This window comes from Telmatherina bonti (genome assembly GCF_933228915.1).
Source record: "Telmatherina bonti genome assembly, chromosome: 7".
In the NCBI taxonomy this organism is placed as follows: Eukaryota; Metazoa; Chordata; class Actinopteri; order Atheriniformes; family Telmatherinidae; genus Telmatherina; species Telmatherina bonti.
The window spans coordinates 20,352,572-20,377,494 of record NC_136625.1 but is presented as its reverse complement, the minus strand read 5'-3'; the positions used below and the strand labels follow the sequence as shown (position 1 = coordinate 20,377,494).

The 24,923-nt window shown below is 39.3% G+C and overlaps 2 protein-coding genes across 2 annotated transcripts in view; both read right to left on the bottom strand.

Moving 5' to 3' along the window:
• cacna1eb (calcium channel, voltage-dependent, R type, alpha 1E subunit b) overlaps positions 1-608 on the bottom strand; it is a gene marked incomplete at both ends in the record, with an annotated part of 62,622 nt that extends 62,014 nt beyond the window's left edge. Inside the window, one exon of the mRNA XM_079244127.1 lies at positions 199-608. Coding sequence (XP_079100253.1) covers positions 199-608 — 410 coding nt within the window. The remainder of the gene's footprint in view (positions 1-198) is intronic.
• Positions 609-10,410: 9,802 nt separating this feature from the next.
• klhl14 (kelch-like family member 14) lies at positions 10,411-21,904 on the bottom strand (the record flags this gene model as incomplete). The annotated part of the gene is made up of 8 exons (XM_079244315.1): positions 10,411-10,551; positions 10,784-10,941; positions 11,984-12,142; positions 13,154-13,344; positions 13,752-13,830; positions 15,015-15,104; positions 19,221-19,342; positions 21,027-21,904. The coding sequence occupies 8 exons, from the start codon at positions 21,902-21,904 to the stop codon at positions 10,411-10,413; spliced, it is 1,818 nt and encodes a 605-aa protein (XP_079100441.1).
• Between the last annotated feature and the right edge of the window lie 3,019 nt (positions 21,905-24,923).

Genomic DNA, 24,923 nt, shown 5'->3' with positions numbered 1-24,923 from the left:
TGATACTGTATATTCTGTATATCTGCATCCATAAACTCTATTTGTAAGACTCCAGGGACTCTAACGACTTGTAGCTTGACAAGTAGAACTGTGTCGCTAGTATATCTTTTACATTTCATCCACCCCCATGGAGATTTACCATTTTTACACATGCAGTTTAAAAGAAATCCTTTGACTCCAAATCTCTTTTATACTCACTCCCACTCCTTCCTGCGAGCTTGTGGCGTGCTCTGTATTTTGTGAGCTTGGTGGGCCATGATAACATCCTTCTGCTCCACAAGTCCCCCGCGTCGCCGCAGCATAACATGGGGGCTTAGGGACCCTGAGCCCTGGTCAGACGAACCCTCTTCCTGACCACATGGCACATCGAAGCTGGCTGCTCGAGGTGGGAGGCTGAGGTACTCAGGGACAGAATGAGGAACCTGGAGGGAGCAGGAGCGAGCTCCTTGCGCCAGGCCAGGACGGGCAACAGGGCTGGCTCTCCTCCAGGCCTCAGGCTCAGGTAGAGACAGCGAGGACTGGACATGAGCTTTTCCACGTTGACCGCAGCTGGGTGAAGAGTAGCGGTTGGGTGTGAGGGGCAGGGAATGGTCTGAAGTGGTGAGCATCTCTGCAGAAGTCAGGAGTTGGCGCTGATTTTACCATAATTCTGCAAATGGGATAAAAATAGTACAGAAGCAGAAAACAATGGGTGAGAGACAACAATAGTAATTCATGACACATTGCCAAGAAAACATTGTACATTCAGCAGGATCCCTCTTTGTTTGTCTGTATAATAAGCCACAGCAGTTTGATGTCTTTCAGCCGTGTTCATCCAGACTGAAATATCACAGCAGCTCTCATACTGTTATACAGTTCTGTTCACATGTCTGTGGTGTGCACACTGTCTCAGACTTTAAAGCCTATTGATCAGTTATTGTAATCTTAGTCAACAATCTCCAAATCTTCTAAATAATTTGTTTTGACTTGCTTTAAAAATATTCTGTTTCCAAGACAACAGTTGTGCAAAGACAGCTGACTTAAAAATATTCTACATTGACCTGAATATCACAATGACAACGTTTGGATTGTGATGTGTGTATGCTTTACAGGTTACTTATTCACAGTGAAAGTGTGTTTTCTTGTAATTGCAACCTGGATACTGAACAATACCAGTCTGTGTTGCCAGATCTCGTGACAAATACAATCAACTTGATCTATCTCTTTAAAGCCTTTTAAAGGATTTGTAACAAAATATGAAAAAATAAACATTGCATTTTTTACGATTAATTACCATGTGGTCAAAAACTATTGTGGTATAGCCTTCTGCTTCCTGCTATCCATATTGACCAGGAGATGAGCATCAGATTGTGTACAACAGGGTTTTCAGATAAATTTCTACCACAATGTGATGCAAAAGGTCTCAAAAACTGTGTGAATTAGGTTACTTTGAAGATATATGTAGAGTTAAGTTGAATATGTTAAAAAAAGTACTTGTTCAAAACATGCTTAACATGGAAAGAATTGCATCAATTAAACATGTCTTTCACGTCTGCAGGGAGGCAGGAGATAGTGTATACAAAAGCAGTCCATACCCCAAAAACTCAAGAAACAGGCCCACTTTAGACCATTAGACTAGCAGCCAGGTTGTGAAATGTTCATTGAAACACATCTTCTCTGAATGGCTGAATTTACTTAACCTGGCTGTCTTTAATTGAAAACAGGGAAACAAACTGCGTTTATTCTGAGAAGAGTGAAGACTGAATTCATCAGTAATGCAGATCTTCCAACGAACCAGCAGTGAATTACAGAGAATTGTGGAAACACATGAACTGAGAGAACTGGAGTTTTAGGAAGGAACTACATGCTCTGTGGATGTAACACAGATCTCATGATGACAAGCAAAGATTATCATTATTCACCTTTACTTTTACATCTTTACTGGTACTTTAAAAAGCTGGGATTAATGATTACACAGGCCCATTGTTGCTTACACGGTGCCAATGCATGATGACTAAATCCTCAGAGGACATACCCACAATGAGAATGTAGTTCCACACTTTGCCAGTTTTGGTCATTAAGTCCACAGTTGGTGAAATGGAGACAAAATATGTCGAGTTTTCGGTGTAGATTTGAGAGTTTTACGTTCAACTCCGCTTTTTTTGCCTTGTGCGTTTCATTTGCGCTGAACTGAGATCTGTCAGTTCAGCTCAGGTTGTGGAATGGAATAAAGCTAACAGTGTTATTTACATTGCAGTGTCTCATTCAGGGGAAAGTTTTAACCAGGTTAACATCGTTCATGTAATCAATGCAACTGTTTCCTTGCACGTTTGGAGATCCTCTAACTTTTTATCTAATGCCTTTACTGGGACACACAAAAAAAAATTTATGACTAAACACTGTACATGAAAACGAGTGGCATCCACATCTGGCTCCACTGTTCTAGATTAAACACTAATTTCTTGTTACTAAATATAATCAAAATGATAAAAACCTTCATTGCCTATGTGTGCATATAGACTTATAGAACTGTTGGTAGCAGAGCTGGACTTGTTTAATCACATTACAAACAACTGTATATCCAATTAGTTTGTGTGTGTGTGTGTGTGTGTGTGTGTGTGTGTGTGTGTGTGTGTGTGTGTGTGTGTGTGTGTGTGTGTGTGATAGCTATTCTAAAACTGGACCTTTCTAAAGTCAGCAGTGTCACCTGCCAGTCTTGGTTATTTTGGCATAAAATTTACAGATTTTTTAAATGACCCACTCTATGCCTGTTTTCAGATTCATGGTTTCACTCTAAAGATGTGTCACACTGCCTGAAAGGTTTTGTTTTAGCTCCTGTCTCTCTGCACCCACCTCACTTTCTGAAGCGCCAAAATAGTTAAGTATGAGGCTGCTTACTTATTAATGTGTGAGAAAGAAAAGAAAAAAAAAAACACTGTAAAAAAAATTATGTAAATATATGACAATGTCATATCATTACATAGTAGAAGAGATGGCAGGAACTTGGAAAATACAAATCTGTGTGACTTCTTTGTAAAAATGAAAAAAAAAAGCAAACATGTAACCAAGAAAACTAAAAAAGAAATAAAATGGAGCAAAAACAACAGGAAATACAGTAGTGATGGGATTCTTTCCCCACTTGAGCAGTGCACAATAAATTTCAAATAAACGCCTCAATTCAGCTGTTTTCCACATTATTTGCTGCAATGATCCTTTAATATTAGAAGTAATATGATTGGATGAACAAAAGCTTTGAATCAGATGAGAAGCACCTGTGTGGTGTTTAGATAAAATAAGGCTGGGTAGTATCAGACGTTTAAGAAACAGGTTTTGTCTTCAACCTTACTGTTGTTGTTCATTGTTCAGACAAGTGTGCCTGCATCTTGAGACAGAAAAGCATGGGGGGGGGGGGGGGGGGGGGAGATGAGGTGGGAAGACTGGAAAACAGCAAGTTTTTTTAGCGAGCTGGAGAAGAGACAGACGAAACAAGGCTGTTTCCATTGAGCTGGAGCTGAAAGGAAGATGACTGTGTGTGGAGGAGCTAAAGCAAAGGCTCAGTGACTCACTCATCAGCAGCAGGGGCTCCTCAGACATGAACTGGACACAGTCTGAGCTGAGCTCTGCCCTGGAACAGGGTGCTGCGCCTGTCTGAATGTTGGCAGAGGCTACAAGGTCAGCGCACACATTTGCACGGGTGAAATTGATGGTATCTTTATGCTGCTCAGCTTCTGTTTTCTTGCCAGAGTCATGCAAGTTCAAAAGATGTGTTATTGCTTATTATGAGTGTGTTCTGCAGCCAAAGCTGTGGGAAAATTGAAATGTCAGTGCACATATCATAAGGCTCACCTTGGAGGGAAAACAAAAAATATCAGGTGCAACACAGTAGGATGACAGGCAGGGTGGATCCCTGACATGTGGATGACTAATTCAAACAAAAATTAAATAACCTAATTTTTACAGCCGATATAACCGCAGACATCTACATTATTTATCCAAGTTAAAACACTTGCGAAGAGACACTTTTTTTTTTCTTTTTTTTGTTTTAAATGTGAATTTCAGCTGCTGGCTGTGATCTCCTACGCTTTAATTAGAGCAGTCACAGTAGAGACTACAGGAACAACAGGCGGACCCCCTCGTCTAATTTGTTCACGTCAGCTGCAGGTCGGCAATCGCCTTGGAAATGCATTAACAGGGCTTTTAACAGGTATCGCTAATTGACCTGCTGTTTCTTTAGTCTTGGGGAGTTAAGAGTTTTGACGCAAAAGCCAAGTGAGTGAAAACGAAATCAAAACAGCGGTCATAAGTAGAAATGGATGAGCGGGGTGCTAAAAAAGAAATGCACATAGGAAGAAGAGGGTTGATGCAACACCCGCGTGCGGAGGCAGAGACGTCAATTAAGCCATGCACTAATCAATAAATTAGGTGGTTTTACCTTGAGGTGCCGCGCGCTCCTTCATCGTCACTGAACCCCGAGCAGGTGGATCCCAAATTCAACCCTCTTGTGTGTCACTCAGTCAGTCCAAGTTTAGTGGTGAGAGGATGATTTCGCGAAGATTCCTTGAGTGCTGATTACCGCTGTATGGCTATAAATACTGCAGGGTGGATGGGAGCCAGAGGAGTGTGGCACAGATGAGCGTAAACGCGCACGGGGACGGGAACGAGGCATGGAAATAATCCCAGCCATCTTCACTCCCTGGCTGCCGCGATATGAGTCACTTTGGGCGGTTTACAGTGCATGGCTGTGTCTTCTAACTTCATTTATAGAGTTTAGTGTATTCTCGCCCTCAGCCTCGTCACTTGTCCAAGCGAAGTTCAGTGGAAGGAAAACGGGGGAGGAGAGGGGGATGCAACAGGTCTTCATCTGAAGCGGTGGTCGGGTGGTTGGAGCGTAAATACAGAAATACAGAACCTTAGACATATGCACCACTAGATGGTGGACTAAAGCCACATACCTGACAGCATCACAGACTGCGGATGAGGGGGAAAAAGCAGCCAGGCAGAGTTTTGTTTTTGTTTTGGTTAAACTTACGGAACAAAAACAACCAATGAGGTTTTGTCATTTGATTTATTATTATTATTATTATTATTATTATTATTATTATTATTATTATTATTATGCTTAGTATGATTGTACTAAGCAGTTCTGTAAATGATCAGATCATGGTCAGATGATTAAGGAAATACATTTCTGAAGAATGATTTGATAACTGATGAGTCACCAGTGAATACTTTATCTGATGATTCATTTGAAGGACTTGACTACATTGTAGATGAATATGAAGTAGCCTACTACACACTGACAGGTTGCACACTAATATTTTGTGATTAATGAATCAATAGCAAGGAGGGTTTTTTTTCTCAGTGGTGTATAAAGAGTGTTGACAAATGACTGCTTAGTAAACACCAGAAATCTATCAACAAGTTATCACTTGTTATCCTTCAGTACTTTATGATTCGTTCATGACGACAAGATTATGAAAATAATTTTACGTCTCCATAAGGCTTCTATTAAGTATTAAATTCATACTTTTATTATTCTAATATGAAAAACAGAATGGTATGAAAATAAAGAAAATATTTAAGATCTTTTTTTTCCCTTTTACTTACAGTTGAGAAATTAAGTCAACAAACTAGGTAGGCTATATAACCAAAAAGTTCTACTCTAATTAAAAACTATTCACCAAACCACAGGATAAACATGTAGGAACTAAAGAGGGCTTGTTTGTATTACTTTTGTTGCAGAATTGTCTTTGACTAATACAAATACAGCTTGGAACTTATTAAGTGTAATATATGTACATTTTAGGTCAAGTATCACCGAATGCTTCAACTGGACCCTAATGATAGTGTTCTGATTTAAAAAAAAAAAAAAAAAGTCAAGGAAATGATTTTGCTTTTACTTAATTCTACAACTACATAGAGTAAAATACGTTTTGCCAGTTGTTTGTTTGTTTGTTTGTTCTGTGAAAACAGAAATATGGTCACAACTAAGTTAAATGAGTAAAGAATTAATATGTGCATGTTTTCATGGAAAACATCTGTGTTATCATCATGCCCCATTAACAGGCTGTTTTTATTTATTTATTTATTCATTTATTTATGAACATTTCAAAACAAAACGTTCTGGACAAAGAAAGTAGTTTTGGACTTTGCCAGATTTTCACCAGATAGTCACAAAGCCAGTAGAACCATAGCTCCAGTCTCAGGTAATGGCTTTCAGTAATGAATTGGCTTTCATTATGTTTTTTTTTTTTCTGTCTGTAAAGTGTCTTGAGATAGCCTTGCCATGATTTAACACTGTATAAATTAAGTTGAACTGAACTGAATTGAACTGAGTTGAATTGAATTGAACGGAATTGGCACACTGAATTAGATTTTAATATTGATGTTTTTCCCAGGATTCATGATTCCTTCAATCTTGACCTGACTTAAATGAAATGAAATGAAATGAAACTGAATTGAATTGAATTGAATTGAATTGAATTGAACTGAAGTGAGGCTGCACAGTGGCATAGTGGTTAGCACTGGCCTCACAGTAAGAAGGTTGCTGGTTCAATCCTCTGCTAGGGCAAGTTTGGACTGTGGCCTTTCTGTGTGGAGTTTGCATGTTCTCCCCGTGTATGCGTGGGTTCTCTCCGGGTCCTCCGACTTCCTTCCACCATCGAAAGACATGCATGTTAGGTTAATTGGTTACTCTGAATTGCCCGTAAGCGTGGTTGTTTGTCTCTGTGTGGACCAGCGATGGACTGGCGACCTGTCCAGGGTGTACCCCATCTTTTGCCCAAAGACTGCCAGCTTCCCCTGAACCCTTCATTGGACAAAGCGGTTAGGATAATGAATAAATGAATATAATTGGATTGAGCTTTATTGTCCCACAAGGGGGATTTGTCATGGGCACATAGTGCAAGTTCAGCAGCAGACAAACATACATTAACACAATAATACAAAAAAGGGACATCCTAAACAGTTTTCCTGCTGAGAGGCATCCCCACAACATGATGGTAACACCTCTGTGTTTTACTGTGCATGGTGTGGACCAGATGGTGTACTTGTAGCTCTGAGCAAACAGAATTGCTCTCCTATTTTTATTGTTGAGAACTATAGAGTTGCACTGACTTTATGCCTCAGGTTTGAGTTGGAACTGAAGTGTGCAGTATGTGATGTTTGTAAACAGACTTGCACCTCTACAGTGCATTCAGTCCAGTTTTCAACTAAAATGATTAAATAAACAAACCAATGAAAAGTTCATTAAAATGCAATATCATGTAATGGTTACAGAAAACTGTCTCTTCTTCTGGTGATCGGTTATATAGCTTTAATGAGGGAGTCTGAATGCTTTACATTTATATTGTACATATTATTAATTATATTGGGTTTTTTTTTTTATTTCATCACTGAAAACATGTTGGCAACTCTGTGATCAACAATATTTGCATTGGGGGATTCTTCCTGACAAGCACACATAGATTTTATTTGGGATATTTGTCATTTTTTGGTCTTTACTCACATATTCCTCCTTATCCTGTACAGTTATTAAAATAGATGTAATTATAGCGAAAGCCTTTGATTAAAACACTGCGGTGATGGTCTGTGCTGTTAATTAAAAGGTCAGCCTCTTTTATTTTAACCAATCCTGTTATTCCCCAGGCTGAGGAAGAGTGGGACTTGGAGCAGTACAGAAACCATCTGCTGCCACCAACACTGAAGGGTAAATGAAGACTTCAAATCCAGGCATGCTACACGCTCAGATTAAAGCTGCATTTCTCTGTCTGAACCTCTTAATTTTTCTCTGTGGACAGCTTTCCATGTCTTCGTCTTAATCAAGACAGTGTTTATTCTTTTGTTGCCCAGTCCTCTTGATTGCAGTGATTGTTTGTAGCCACCACTTATCGGAGAAACCATTAAAAAATATCTTTAGTTTGTAGCTGTTGTTGGACATGTTATCAAGGATTTTGAGACATGTAGAATTATAAGTATTTGCGAATGTCCTGATGCCATATTTTGTAAGAATCAGACATGGATTTATGTAATCTAACAGAATCATCTCTGTGAGGAAATAATTGCCATCTTATCCTCTGGGCACCCAGCCAAGTGAATGCATGAAATGGAGACACCATGCAGACAAAGTGCTTCCAGTGAGAGGAGAAACGTCAGGTGTATGTGCAGGGAGATGTGCATGTAGTTGACTGCGTGACAGTTAGTAGTAAACGGCTGGAAAATTAAATCTTGTCTGGCATGACAGACTGCCCTGAGTGTAAACATCAGGTGTGCTTTCAATGCATATTGCTTCCCATTTTTTATAAACATCTGCATGGTGTGAGGCTTTGTTCTGTGCATCTGGTTTTAGGTTCACCTTTTCACATAGCTCTACACTGTTGGCTCCAGAATATGGAGCAAAATACTAAAGAAATCCTCCATGAAGTGATGTGAATCAGAAACAATAATGATAGGTTGAAGAAGTAAACTGCAACTTAACTGATCTTTCCAGCCAAGGGACGAGTAGTTTGAGCAAAATCAATAAATTACTTATATGAAAGACTGTGGACTGAAGCTTCCAATACAGTTAGAAGCTAGGGGGGGGCGGGCTTGTGGACAAGCTGCTCCAAGCAGCCATGGTAGCTACTGTAGAAGAATATTAGAAAATGAGTAATTTAGTCATTAGAAGCTACAAGCAGCTAGGGGTTGCTAGCAGCTATGTTTGATGCCATGTCCATCTTCATTATCCCGATATTAGAAAAACAATCACTGCATACCCAAGAAGAGTCAGAGTAAGCAGCCCTGGAAGTATCAGCTGCAGGTTGGATGATTATGTGGCTTGGTATTATGAGAATATTCTTTAATCTTCTTTCACTAAATGAGGAAAGAGGTGCATATCCCAAAACTTTAAGCTTTTTTGTTTCTCTTCTGCTTCCAACAATAAAACTTTCACAACATACTTTTTTGAGGCATAAAAGAGTACTTAGGGTTTGACATGTCATACATTTTTAAGTTCACTTTTATGTGGATTTTGAGTCACAAAGCTGCTTTAATCATCAAGTCATTTTATTTTCTTTTTCTAAAATGCAAAGGACATAACAGGATTTGAGAATAAATCCAAGGTTGAGTGCACAAAAATGTTTCACTGCAGGCGATTATGTACAAGAATGAAATCAACATCTTTTTACAGAATTCAACAGCATCAATATTTAGAGTCAAGTTATTGAACCGAACAACGTAGACAAGACTGGATTCATTTGCACTGGAGATATCTTATAAACACAGCACATTCATGAAATTTACATTTTTGTGAACTTTCTCAGCTGAATTAAAAGTTCACAAATAGTGCATTAAAGACCACTGTATGTTTATTTTTCATACATTGAAGATTAAAACTATGCAGCCTCATAAACAGGCCTGCGCACATGAACTTGTACAGGAGAACATACAACACAAATGTCCTCCACATCAATTCATCTGCTTACCCAAACATGCCACCCAGAAATAAATTGGCTAGCCATGACAATTTGATTGTACCTTCATTGTATAACATTAATGTGTCATACGAATATTAGCACTCAATGACAATTTCTTAAAATGATCCTGCCAATGGCAAGAAGAATAGTTGCCAAAAGCATTAGGAAATATTTCTTTTCAAAGCAGATAACTTGTAAAAAAAAAAAAAAATCGGTCTGGTTGCACATTTTTAAGATAATAAACTAAAATCGGGGCTGAGTGATTGCTGTGTACTTTTTTGTGCCCTCTGTTTGCTTACTGAGAGCTCAGATCACTGTTTATCGGCTTCCAAGTAAAATTTCCTGATATTTCTCTTCTTTCCATCACAGCCAATTTAAAAAAAACAAAAAGGTTTTTGGAAAGGCCCCTTTTTAAATGCGCAGATATGTTCTTTTTCAGAAAGAGACAAGGAAACTGCCGCATAAATAAACAAACCAGCCAGAGAACAATGATTATAAACTGATGAATATCTATACACTTTGATCATCACAGTTAAAATAACTTACCCTGCCATTGTACAACTTAATCTGCCATTATCAGGTGGTGAAACAACACTGCATTCTGCTGGAATTAATGCTGCTACTGAATACAAGATACAATGGGTCTGAGAGCTATAATTCAGCTTAACGCTATGCGTGCTATAGAAGAGAAGCCAAAAACACTCACTATCTGTTTAAATAAAATCAAATATGAAAGCGACCATTTTCAGAACACAGATTAGTTTAAATACATAAATTACACTTTTTATTTCTCCATCCTTCAGTAGAGAATAACGAAAGTGCTCTGGTCAAACCTGTAAAAAAATAATTTATACACACCCCTGGCATACGACTCGAGGGTTTGTCACAAAATTGTTGACAAGTGTTTTGCTTATCGATGGTCCTCTCCCCAATCACTCTGCTGCTCCTCATCCTCATTGCCCATCGGGTGAATTAGTTGTCATTTGTTAAAAGGAAGACAGGCAGGCAGGATGACAGTGGAACAGGCTGGGCCTGCCAAAGGCTCTGCCACCTCTCCCTCCAACTCCGTCCACGTTCCTTTCTCTGGGCTGTAGCAAATGGTTGAGGACTTGTAGGCCCCCTGAGGAAGAGAGGAAATCAAGTCATTCTCCTCGTTCCTCTAAATACTGTTTGGATTTCAAACTGTGCTTGTTTTGCAAAATGCAGTTAATCAGGAATACTTCAGTAAATTCAAAGTCATCTGTTAATTGTATTCAACTACAGCTTTAAAAATCTCAAATTAAAAACATTCCTGCATTTCTTAACTAGTGTCTAAAAGAAATTATTTATGGAGTATATATTCCAGTCAGTACCATGCTCCAGCTGTAGCCGCCCACAAGAAAGATGCTGTCATCTAAAACAGCACAGCCCGGACCACTGCGACCCTCCAGTATTGGTGTCTGCAGGATGTTCCACTGATCCGCTTTTGGGTCGTAACATTCAACCAGCATCACATCTAGATGGGAGAATCCTGCGTGAGAAGAGGGACACATGCTCAAATATGTCCTGCATTTGTAGATTTTGCTAATGATTAGTTCTAAGGAAGTACGGGAACTGACAGATACATTCTCAGCTACATGTAATTATTTCCTGTCGAAACTCATTTGAATGTATCTCTGCTTTCTTTGCTCTTTTCTTTCTGTTTTAAATCGGGTGAGTTGGAAAGGTTTAGGCACTTCTAATGTATCAGTGAGAATTTAGACATATATCTAAATCTAAAGGCAGCTGTTGTGTCCCTTCTTTGCATCACCTGTCTACTGTATTCAAAATTTAATAAAAACAAATCAATCTTTAGAAGGAATATTAGTTTTTAGGTGGTCAAGCGTTTGTTATTCTTGGCTAAGACTTAATGGACTATGTGTTTAATTTTAAAGAAACATGAAATATATCTGTCCATATAATGTCTATTCTTTCCTCAGAGTCACTACTACTTTTCCTAGACAAGGGTTAAGCCAGTTCAATCCTGGAGAACTGAAGTTCTGCAAGTTTAAGATGCTTTCCTTCTACCTGATTCAACTTAAATAGATCCAACACCTTATGAAGTTCTGCTCAGGACTCATTCATTTAAATCCAATGTGCTACAACAGGAGAACATAAAAACTTGCAGGACTACAGATCTCTGGGATGAAACTTGCCTATCCCTGCACGTCTACTGTAAGCAATCATCTTTGTGAAGAAATGGATGATCAAATCAGGACAGAATTTCATATTTCAGTGCACTTTTTGAAGCTAAAGCTGCATCATGAAGAGGCCATTGTACATTCACAGCACTGAGCGGACTTTATTTCAAAGAAGCACATATAAACTTATTCAAGTGCACAACACTCTTTGTCTGTTCTTCTTTTTATGTTTTGTATCATAAATAATGAACAGTGGAAGAGGAAGGCGGTAGGTTGCACAGGGTAACGAAGGCCATGTCTATAATAACAACATGATTTTCAGTTTTGGGAAAAAAAAAAAAAAAAGGTACAAATCTTGACCTATTTCATTTCCTGAAATGCATGAGTGCTTACCTTTCAAATGGTTTCCACCAATGGCATACAGCCGATCATTCATCCCAGCTAGAGCATGAATGGCCCGCTTTGTGTTCATGTCCTGTTTTCTAGCCCACACATCCATTACAGGGTCGTAACAGTAGAGCCAGGACACATACTCGCCATTGTGCACCCCTCCTGTAACATGTAAACATAACAATAAGCCTTTATACAATACATATAAGTACACAAAATGCTTGTACATTGTACTCTGCACAACAAGCCGGCATGCCTCTGCCTATTGATGAGTGTTCGTCCTCGTGCAAGTTTTACTGCTTGTTCTGTTTAAACTCAGCTCTCACACAAGGTCAGTGTTTTAATTTTCATCTATAATTTTACGTCACTATGGCTGGAGTGTAGATGATAGTAAGCTTTGAGAGAAGAAAGTTCAGTTTGTAACTCCTGCACCACTGGGGGTCTAACTTGTAAATCAACAGAATTAAGAAAAGAGCTGTAATAAAGACTTGATAAAGATACTATCTAATAACAATAAAAGATAAACCAGGACTTTAAATCTATCTTTAGAGGCAAGAATTTAAATTCTTGTGGCTGAGACATGGAGACTGAACCGAGCTTTAACATTAAAGTCTGTTTACAGGTCTTGAGGAGTACTACTGCATTTATGTGAAAAATACTATGTAAAGCCTTTAGTCACTCCAGAGGAAGTTGCTTGTCTGTATTGATTTTTACTGAACACAATGAACAGCTGAGGGTTTGTGCAGGAATAATCTCTGAGACCATTCTTCATTCTTCAAGACCATCAGTTTAAGGTGGATCTAATCAAAGTGTTGGGAGTCACGTCGCCATGTAATTTTCCTGTTTGCTCCATATCATTTAACTGTTCTAATATTTAACACAACAACTGATCACTGCTGCAGTGCAGTGATTTGCTAGATACTGTTTTTGTAATGGTTGTCAATCATGGGTATTTACCAGATCGACACATTTACATGCTTTGGACTTTTAAAGTTTTGCAGTTTTAATGGGTTAGAAACATGAAGTCCGTTTTAGTATAGTATATTTAGTAAAGTAAAACAGTTTCATTATGAACAATGTGTAACTTTTTTTTCCCAATTTTGTTGCCTGCATGTTTCTGGAAGGTAGTTTGCATGGAGTAATGTACAACAGAGCGACAGCTTGTCTCCTCACCTGATATGTAGATCTTGCCGTTGTGCACTGCTCCTGCATGCGCGGCTAGAGGCTGTGGCAGAGATGACACATAGTTCCACTCATTTGTCTCCAGGTTGTAGGACTCCACACTGGAGAGGTAGCCTGTCTCATTCCTACCACCAATCACGTACAAGTGCTTATCCAGGCGGCAGGCAAAGAAACTGGCTCTCCTGAGGAAGATTTGTCAACCAGACAACATCACTGAATGAGCTATGACAACAGTCATTGGCTTTTCCCCAAATTCTAAGGTGAAGAACATTCAGGAAAAGGGATCACAACACAAGAATGAAATTAACTAGTGATAAAACTACAAGCTATAAGTGCCCATTTTACACTGGAGTAATGGCAAATTTACTTTTACATAAAAAAGTAGTTTGATAACGTGTCTTAAAATACATTTGAAGTAAAACAAGTTGCTTCCAGATTTTAAGTTAGAAGAAAAAAATCCTTGCTTTATTGTTTTAACATGATAATAAAAAGAAAGAAAGACTAGAACCAGGACTGTAATATGAAGCTGATCCTTTTTCTATTTGTTCAACATCTGTGGCAGTTTCATGTGCATTCAAAACATGCCCACCTTTCCTGCATGGGGGGTAGCTGAATCCAGCTGTTGAACCTCGGATCATAGCGGCTGACAAAATTAGTGCTGTGCTTTCCTGCAAAGTACAGAAGAAAAATAAAGAATCGAACGCAAAAGAACTGGTTAGATTAGTAGTGGAGCTCTATGGTTTTGTCGTGAGAGAAGATTTACAAAAAAGAAGTCAAGTCTTAATTTTGGCACATTTATTTATAATGAACACTGCATGCTGGTTGGAAACTGGCAGATTTTCACCGGCGCTGAAGAAAATCATGTCAAATGAAAATAAAACCCTGCAGGAAGAACGTGGTTACAGATCAGATGCTGCTGGTGATCTCATCCAGCATCTGTAACAACAAAACTCTTTTCTGACTGACTGTAAATTATTTCTGATCCATTCTTTTTTTTATATATCATCTCCTATAGTTATCTCATTCAGCTCATGTGTTTCTTTATTTTTCTTTTAAATTTCCTCCTTGCAGCTGATTGACTTTGTAAATAGATAGCAATCACTGTACTGTACCTCCTTGGTTAGAGGTGTTGCACATTATTGTGAACTCACCCAACTTGTCTGCAGTCTTTTTATGCTTACATCTGAAGTCAACGCAAAAAGAAATTGTGCACCTTTTGTTTTGTACCATAAAACTGAAACTCTCACTTGTGTATTCATCTATCACCACCCACACATAATGATTTCAGAGTTGATCATTTACTGCCTTTACAAAGGGTTGAATGTGCTGTTTTTACAATAACAGAAAAATCTGCTTTTGAAAGATAATATTCTTTTCTAACCTTTGTCCTCTTTAACAGTTTATTAGCTCATTGATCATTATTCTTAGAGCTAAAACAACAACTCATTTCAGAAGGTTTACATGTTTTCGGTTTTATTACTACATTCCTGTGAAAAGTGGAAGAACAGAAAGACAATGTCATCTTTTTAACCATTCATAGAATAACTCATACTACTGGGTTACCGGCATTTTACAAAAACACTCAACACCTTGACATTACACACATTTCAGTGTTAACAAGTTCTTTTTGTGCCAATTATTGACAAGTGTTTATTGGAGTGTTGTTTGTCCACTCAGAGCCACAATGGCTCAAGGATGAGTGTTTGGAACAAACTATCTGAAATTGTTACATTAACTCTGATGGGTTTGAACCTGCACATACACTCTGACAGAGACCATTCTTCAGATCAGGTAAACAATCAGATATATGCTATTTGAAATGAAATAAGAGCAATTTACTGTGGTACTGTACCGTTTGGGTTCCACTGGTCCTCTCCCCCCAGCAGCAGAAGAAAGTTCTCCACTTCCACCACGCAGTGATGAGCACTGTTGTAAGGCATTACTAAATGACACACAAAAATCTAAGGTCAGTTACTATGTCATGTAGGTGACACAGATCAGTGGGATGTAAACACTCTGCTATCCTTATTTTGCCCATGAAGACCCACAAGTAACTCATGCCAAATTCCAAAGATAATACTATAGATGAAAACCTCATGTAAACACATCTGAACACTGCTTTGACCTGTGGTTAGGAAAATTTAAACTGAAGAATAAAATTTCCTCTTTTGACCATCATACAGTGCAGACAACTCTAACCCCATTGACACAGGTATAATTTTTGTTTGACTACATCAAATAAACCTTTTTACAAAAATACCGCAGTTCGTGCTGATTAGTTCCCTCATTCATTCAATCACAAATGAAAGATAATTTGCAGATAACCTCTCCAACCTCGTTTAAAAAAACCTTGCAGACTTTCACACAGAATACAATTTCATGTATGCATGACATTTTGCCCAACAAGTATAATTACTGTTGGGCGGCTGTAGCTCAGGAGGAAGAGCAGTTGTCCTTCAACTGGTAAGTTGGGGGATCAATTCCAGGCTTCCCCTGAAATGCCAAAGTGCCCTAGGGCAAGACACTGAACCCCAAACTGCCCCCCGATGTGCCTATCGGGGTATGAGTGTGTTGAGTGAGTGTGTGTGTGTGAATGGGTGAATGTGACAAGTAGTGTAAAGTGGTCTGTATGACTAGAAAAGCACTATAGAAGTACAAGTCCATTTACCATTTAATTATAAGCATCTCTATTGCTGTTAGCACCTCTGCACTAAAAGGTGCAAATTACATCTTCCCTTTGATAGAAACCCTTGAGCAGTTACATGAAACAAAAATAATGTCCTAAAACAGACTGAAAACACTGTGTCCACTGCTCCTGCAAAACTACATCAGTCTGCCACTGAATAGGAAGTAAAGTGGGAGAAACTGCTTAACCTAAACAAATTTTCACCATCTCTGTCTTTCTAGAGGTAAAATGAATAAAATGCCAAATAATTTACAGGAAAAATATCTTTTCTTCATTTTTAGTGACACTAAGAAGCATGTTTTTTGCATTTTTGAACATTTTACAGGATAAATAACAGATCTACAACAATAAGTTAAGAAACTTGAAATAGGTGCAGTCCTGTATTAACTTCTCTAACTAGGCCATTAAAATGTATGCTTTGAGGATTTTATTCAACTGTTGATTAGTATTACAACACAAATAACATCATGTTTCTACTAAACTCAGCCATTTCAGTGATTCATTTGGTCGTACATTTGACTTTACCTTCACATACTTTTTTTTTTAAATGTGTGAGCACAGTTCAGCATTTTCCTCCATATATGTTTTCATCTCCATCTTCTTCTGCTGAAGTGACCCCATTGAGATGTAGAGAAATGGTCTTAGGTGACAGTCATAATGAACATGATCGTGTTCACTCAATAAATCTCAGGCCCGGTGCTTTTTGAGCACAAATCAGTGAAATGTTAAAGCCCACCTGTCTGTCTCCATCAGTCATTTCCACTGTCACCTCCCCACCGCCTGATGGATCACAGTTGCTGCAAAATTAGACAGCCTTGAATCTCATTTCTTTCCAATTGGCCTCTCTCTGCAATCTCACTCAAGCTGGCTGACATGTGCTGGTCCTCCATGGGAGGGAAGTCTCAGATAGAAACTAATACTACATACACTAAACACAGCTTTATCTCAGACGAGGGGATTAGGTTGCCTGCCTCCAGTGCACCTCAAAAAACGAGTGCCATACGACTGCCAAATTCCCGTACATGCTATTTACATTATCATTCAGTCACCAGTATATAGGACACGGATGGGTGGCTTTTTATTTGATGTCTAGTGACTGGTACTCATACTAAAAATCATCTCATACCCATTTGAAAAGAAGATTACTGGTTTACAGTATGTCATGAGCTACAAGATCTGAAGGGTTCGGGGAGGATTTGAAACATATTGTATACTATTCTGTGAACAGTGGGACAGTATGATGCTATAGTGTCGTGAAGGCACTTTAAAGTCATTTTTCCGTGAATAAAAAAAAAAAAAAGTTTAGCATTTTTCTCTTCTGCAATTGTGAATTATTTCGTGAAGATGTCAAATTTACCTGGCCGTTCATCACGCCTTCATCTAAATCCTCCACTAACTCCAGAGTGTCAATCACCATAGGAGGGCCGAATGAGCACGTCCTCTACGAGATGGACGCCATCCCTCTAGTCTACAGTAAGCTCTAGGGCTCACTAGAGGGAGTCAGAAACCTCTGCATAGAAGGCACAGTCGTGGATGGTTGAATGACTCCGCAGCTAATGCACCACTGCTGCTCGAGCTCTGGTGTGCCTGTAACACCGTTAGAACAGCTTCCCATTGAGCTGAATCTCTTTGTTCTAGGCCACACTATGTGGCAACATGGTCCATATTCAAAACTGAGCTTTTAAATAACAAATTGACTTTCAAGAGGAAGAAAAGAATGACAGTCTTGCATTGCGCCTGAGTCTCTGCCTGCCTTTGTCTTGTGTTTTCCACGCTGCTGTGGGTACACTAGATGGCAAGCTTTACACTAGAATCAACGAGCAGTGGGTATATCTGACACAACGAGAGGGATCAAATTCTGCCCAAATTGTGTTGATGAATGTCTTAATCAAAGGCTGTCCCTCTCAGGTTTCGGCTCATTGGAAAGTTATGATTGAATGTTAATAATCTTCTATTCCACATCCATTGTGAAGAGGCTACATAAGATGGTCGTTGATGTGTTGAGGGGATGATTTTGCAGTTTTGTCCTTCCACTTCGCCACGGACCATTTGAGTGTTAACTTTTTAGTTTTGAACGATTGAAATCCCTATTGACCTTTTGCTTGTTGCAGTTTATACCCATGAGTGTGAGTTTAATGAGAAAATGACGGCATAAACACCAGGGAGCTTCAGGCTGTTGTGTAAGCTTCCATCCTCTGGTTAAAAAAAAAAAAAAAACCTTACAGTTTTGACAAAGATAAACTTAAATATAGCTGCCAAAGAAAAAAAACATTATGATATGAGCTGAGGAAGACAATGTAACTAAGACTAGTAATGAATTCAAGACTAAGCAAAAAAATCCAAGCAAATTCCTTCAAATTTAAGCTATAAAGTGGGGAAATAAACTGCACAGGGCAAAGCTGACACAACACAAGCCCATGGCAAATATGTAAGAATGAAGAAAAACAGCTGAGATATGAGATACAGGGGAAAAAAAGGACAAAAACTCAATATTTCCAGCAATGATGAGGCGAAGGAGATATGTGGCTTCCCAATAGTTTTTCTGACATTTGCAATATGGCAACAATATAGTAGAGAGCCTTAAAAGGTCAAGAAAGACAGAGAGCCTTAAAGAGCACAAAACATTTTGCAAAGGTAAGGGCAGTATGAATGTGTTTGTATGTTCACAAAGGTCTTAACAGACCAAACTTTTTTTTTTTTTTTTTTTTTTTTTATATATAAGGTTTATTTTCTGGAAAATTAGGATGAGTTGCTTTCAGTTACAAACCAATAAATTCATACAACATGACCCACCATGATGTGAAACCCTGAATGTGCTAAGAAGTAGTTTATTTTTCCATTTTCCAATTTTTCTTTTCAATATTCACTCAATTAATGTTTGAACAACTGTGCCAACAATGTTCCACTGACATCCCGTTGGAGTTTGACTCACCTCAGCAGCAATGCCAAGCCAACAAGTTAACATATTAGCATGTATGAGGTAATTCAATTTAGGTATTGATCAATGAGAGTGAATAATCAAGTTAAATCTATTGGGGAGGCGATATAATTTTTTATTGTTCTATCTCTGCCAGAATAGATCATAAGATTCAGGTAAATCTCATCATGCTTCCTGTCAGCATATTTGCGTAAAAACAAAGGAAACCGGGCATGAAGCTCCACACTGCTGTGAAGTCACGCTCTGATTAAAAACTTATATCAAAAGTGATGGTGATACATTATTACCTGAAGGATTTAGGGAACTCCTACCCCTCACATTCTGTGGAAATTAACCTGTGTTAAAGTCATCCATAGGAACAACTATTTCTCATAATAATAGCCACCAACACAAGATGCCTAAGGTACAACACAATCACAGCCTTTCAAACTCACTTGTGAGAATCTTCCACGTCTTTTTCTCGTCGTCATAGTACTGGACTAAATTGCTGGGAAGACGATCGGGTCCAGGAGGCAAACCACCCACCAGTAACAGCATTCTCTTATTGGAACGGATTCTGTAATGTCAGAAGTGCAGGTGTGTGTACAAGTATTAGAAAATATAGAACAGCTATTAGACAAAAAATATGTACAAATGCAACAATAAGCACAATCAATTTAACTTTAAGTCTTTCCTTATGTGGTTACATTTACAGTATCAACATCTTACTTCATCAGTATTTTGATTGATGTGCTCCTTTAATCAGTTCATATAAAAATTAAGAATAAGTTCATGGTTGAATGAATTACTGCTCTTTTTTGGCACTATGGCTGAGCAGGAGAACTAATCAGACATCGATATGGCCACAATTATGACAACTAATAAAATGTTCTAAATAGTATATGCATCCCTATTATGTGTTATTGAGTGGTTTATTGTGCTCTAGAGATCTTTTCAATTAGGTGTGAAGCGAGGACGGTCCTACAGGGTGCCATGCTGGAGGCTAAAAGCACAACTGAGTATATAAACCTGCCTATACAATGTCTCCATTTCATTGGCTGCTCTGATTCACGTGACTTCCCCAGCCAATTGTAAGATATTTCCTGCTTTTTCTACATGAAATATAACCTTCCAGCCATGCAGCTTACTGTCCAATAAAGACCATCATCAGACACTGAATGCATTTCCCAACAAACCTACAAATTTATTACAAGATGCAGTAAAAACATTTAAAATACTTTCCTATTCAGACATATTCACATTTTTTTCTATTCTTTTATATTTATGATTCTTATGCTTGGGTAAATCCCCCCCAATATTAGCCCATTCAGAAAATGTTTTGGGGTTATTCATATGCAAAAGAGGCCCTGGACATTGATAATAATGATTAATTGAGAGGAGAGAAACAGTGGCATGTGAAACTAATAATGAAGATTCCTGATTTCTTGCTCATCTAGGTGTACATGGACAGATTTATTATTGGGGTAATGTGGGGTAGATATCCGTTGCATGAGTCTCTATTCAGATTTTTCAAAGTTCCACTGTCAAAAAAACATTCAGTAACAATAAAAATGAATACTGACCGTTCAAAAAGTGCATACATATATAAAAATTTTTTTTGTCACACACAAACATCCCTACAAAAAACAGCTGACACACACCCTTTAGTAAATCAAGCATTTGATGAAGCATTTGTGACTATCTCATGTAGATTAAATTAGAATCATTTGTATTACATTTTACTTTCTTGTATTAACAGTTGTGCAATACCCCTTTCACATCGATTAGAAATGTTACACCATAGCTACATAATTACCATGGTAACAATGTAATTGCAGCATTTCAAAGTGGATTTATGAGTTGTTACAATTTAATTTTCCAAAACCTTTTAAGTTTATTGCTAATCTTCCTCGTTGATTGGAGACCAATTACGCTGACGTGTAAGGAAATTAATGTAATTATATTATAAGTTAAGCATATGGTAAAGCACTGTTATTATGGTTAAAGTGCAGGTATTTGGGACTTTTGACACTTGTCATTGTGTTTGAGGAACCTCACCACCCACCCACCTAGAAACTGGGCCCCAAAATCTACTGGTCACACTCCAATAACAAGGTTTGAGTTTAATCTGCTGATATCTAATGACAGCTATGTTTACATACCTTCTGTCCACTTTCTTAGCTCACTGTGGTGTGTTTGTATGACTTAATGTGTGTGTGATTCTCTGTTGGCATCTCTATATTTATCGGACTTTCACTTACCTGCTAGCCATGGTCTGCCTACAGTGCTGCCTGAAGGGCATCAGGTGGTAGTTCATGGCATCCAGGAGTAGCTTCTGGCACACTGGGTCACTCCTCATAAAGTCAACAGACTGTACCCTCTCCACCAGCTCCGGAGCAGGTATGAGGGCAAAGCGCAGCCTCTTCATAAGATCCGGTGCATAGTGCATGCGAGTCTCCCGGTCATGCTCCAGCCAGAGGACTGACATCTGGAAGAGAGCCAACTCTGACTCCACCGGGGGTGGCAGAGCATCTAGCATGGCACACATCTCCTCAAAGTTCAGCAGCAGCACATCCTCCACCAGGTACTTGTTGGCCAGCTTCTTGGTCTCATCCAGTCCATGCAGTGCTGCAATCTTGCAAATCTGCTTGTAGTTCTGCACAGAAATCTGGTCATTGAGGAATTGCACACTAAGCTTGGTAATCTGGGGGATGTTGAGGATCTTGCTGACTGAAAGCACCTCTTCCACCGTGTCCAGAGAAAGAGTAACATTGGCAGTATACAGGTACTCCAGCACTAACCGTAGTCCAATAGAGGAGCAGCCCTGGAGTACCAGGTTATTGATGGGCCTGGAGGTGGCGGTCATCAGCTTGTCATCAGGAGAGGATGAGGGGGTCCCACTGCTGCCCTGGTCCCCCTTGCTTCCCTCTTTGTTGATGACATTATGGGAGGAGAAGAGAGATCTGAAATACTGCGAGCAGGATGCCAACACAGCTTTGTGGCAGTGAAACTGCTGTCCCTGGGCAGTGAGAGTCACATCACAGAAAAGCTGTTTTCTCCACAAGAGGTTGAGCCCATGCAGCAGGGTGTCACTGTGTGTTGGGTCAAAGGTGGATGTTCTATCACCCGATCTGGACATGACTTCCTGACTGTGAACGCCACCTAGGCAACAAATAAACCATGCAAGCCATTTACCTCAGGTCATTTATTTACACATCACACGTCGCCTACAGATGCAAGCGGTCAACTATAACAAAAGATTTTTCAATAACTTATTGAACAGATCGCCCGTTCGTCCAGCGGGGAATAGCCCTCCTGACACACCGGCCGGCGACAACCTGCATCCGATGCGGCTCCGGGCGCTTTCAACTTTGAGCTCTGGTCGTAAAGCAACAAACAAAAACGCAGCAGTTCCCACGGCGTGCCACTCTCATTCATTCTTAACTCGAGGACAAGATGGTTTAAATGGAGACTGAGTTTTTTTTTTAAGGCGCTGCTAACGACAAAAACGAGGAAACGGAGCCGCTGCGGCGCTTTTCTTCTCGGTAACGCGGCTGAAGTTGTCTGGGGGAACGGAGCAAGAGACAGCCGCCACGGTGGACATGCAGAAAGCATGCAGCACTCAGCTAACACCTTTCCTTTCTTCTGTCTTCCTGTGAACACTTCCACAATGTGGACATTTCACATCGCACAGATTTAACGGAGTCATACATAAGCAATTAGTTTGTCTCCGAGCCGTCAGCAGCTGTATACAGGCGCGTTTCGCGCGCGTGTAAAGCGGACGTGAGTATCGAGAAATAATCCCTGAAACGCTGCTTTTCGGTAAAGTTCAACGCGGCGTGAGCGGGTTGTTGTTTGTTAGGCTGTAAATAAGCTATTTCTATGTGCGTAATGTTAGCAAACTTAACACGAGCGTGCTGTAACGTTGTCGCCAGATTCCCTAAAAGCGCCTGTCACAACTAAATGATGTGAGCAGCTTGCCTGAGAAGGAGCCAAACTTACCTGACTTCAGCTCTTCACAAAAAAATAGAAAGTACGCTTCAGGTTCCCAATATCTCCTGAATATTCCTTTGTTCTCCCTTTTTTTCTTTTTAAAAAAAAATGTCCTTTCCTTTAAAGTCTATGGTCGGTGTCTCAAAATAACCATTGATTCCAACTCATAAAGTCACTATTTCAGGTTATTTGTTGACGTTGATCATTTGTTCTTCAGAATTAACAAGAAGTGTGTGAGTGTGTGAGAGGGAGCTGTGCTTTCTGCAAGAGAAGAAGAAGAAGAAATATACGTGTGACAAATTATGCTACCAAGAAACAACACATCATTATCCTTGGGCCTGGGGCTCAGTGAGTCGTAACGAGAGTAATAGGAAATCCACGGTTGGGGAGAGAAACGGTCGTGCATGGCCGGTGGAGAGAGACCATGCAGGGGTATGGATGCTGGAGAGACTCGCAAAATTATGGCTCAAGGCTATTGTAAAAACTGTCGAGCGTAAATGACTGCGATTTCAAACATCTATGGAAGAAAGAAAAGAGAAAGGGGGAGAAAAACCGAGTCTTTCCCTCGCTGTTATAGAGAGAACCGTCAAGTTTTAGTGCGCATTGCTAATTAGTCAATTTCTCTCTGCCTTCACAGCCCGACGACTTTGCTGCTGAGCTGAAACTGCTAATTTCTGGGACCAGCCTTTTTTTGGCTGTGAACTGGATGGATGAATGGCTTGTCTCGCACAAATGACAAAAAGCCCCTGCCTTAATCTCCATCGCCAAAAATAACCCTTCATCTCTTTCTGCTCCTACTAGTCCTTCAAAGAAGGTGCTTTACACAAACTCAAGTTTTGCATCTGAATCATAAATAATTGGCACCATAATGTGCACAAAGTGTTTATAGTTTTGGATGTGCAATGAAAGCATACTAATCTTTTTTTTATTTTTTTCATTTAAACGTGAGAAAAGCACATGATTACACACAATTTTTTAAAGTGACGCAAAGTTACAGAACAATATAAGTCTGAGATAACATGTAGTATTTTCATGAAATCTTATCTTGTCATGATCTTTTCATTGCTAAAACAACCTGAAGCCCTGCTGCAGGCCTGAAAACACAAAGGATATGAAACCTTATACAGCATCCATCAGTGCACAGTAGTGTGATGTGTGTAAAAGTGCTGGTTGTATATTCACCTGCTCCAGAATTGCACTTGGTATGTGAGATCAAAAAGAGAGAAAGATCATTTAAAGATTAATGAAACACACAAGTTACTCCTGCCATCATAACAAACTACTGCAAAAGTAGTTCCAATTCCAATGCTACTTCACTTCAATGCAGTCACATCATACAAACTCTGTCCAGTTTAAGGTCTGTACGTTTTAAACAAAGACATCTAATGTTAATATATGAGTTAAAATTCGGTCCTATAACCCATATAAGTGCTAAATCAGGAATCACCTATTAGGACTGTAAACTGTCAATTAAAGAATGCGCTCAATTAGAGTAAATAAACTTACATACAGGACTCCCATGGGACCAGAAGTGACAGTTGCCTCACAAGTTATGAAAATGACAGATAAGGATAAATGGGTTTGTTCATGTAGTATGAAATAGAGCAACACCATGGTACCATCAAGCAATAACAGGCCACATATATAGGTAGCATTTATAATAGATGGAACCGCAACACTGTTTGATGTTTAAGTGCTTGACAAGCACACAGCCGGCATCAGCATACCCCCCCCCCCCCCCCCCCCCCCCCCCCCCCCCCCCCCCCCCCCCCCACACACACACACACACTTGCAGTTATAGAGAGAAAACCCATTCTATGTGAACTCTGAGATGACTGATTAGATTGTGCGTTGCATCTCAAATAATCATCGCTACTGAAGAAACGTAGAGCTGTAATATTAATTAGAGGTTTGAAACACCATGGCAACAGTTTAGATTGTTGTTTACTACCATTTTTGTGTAACCTCATTTTCAGAGGTCTTGTCACTGCAGAGCATTACAGTAATTCACTGTACTTCACTTCGGAGCCACATACTGTTTTCTTTTACTAGCTCTCAGTTAGCACAACATTACCCAAGTCTCGAGCGAGCTATTCTAATGCAATAAAATGACCATTTCCAACTCTTTCAGCTCTTTGTAGCAACTCAGTCTCCTGAGGCCACTG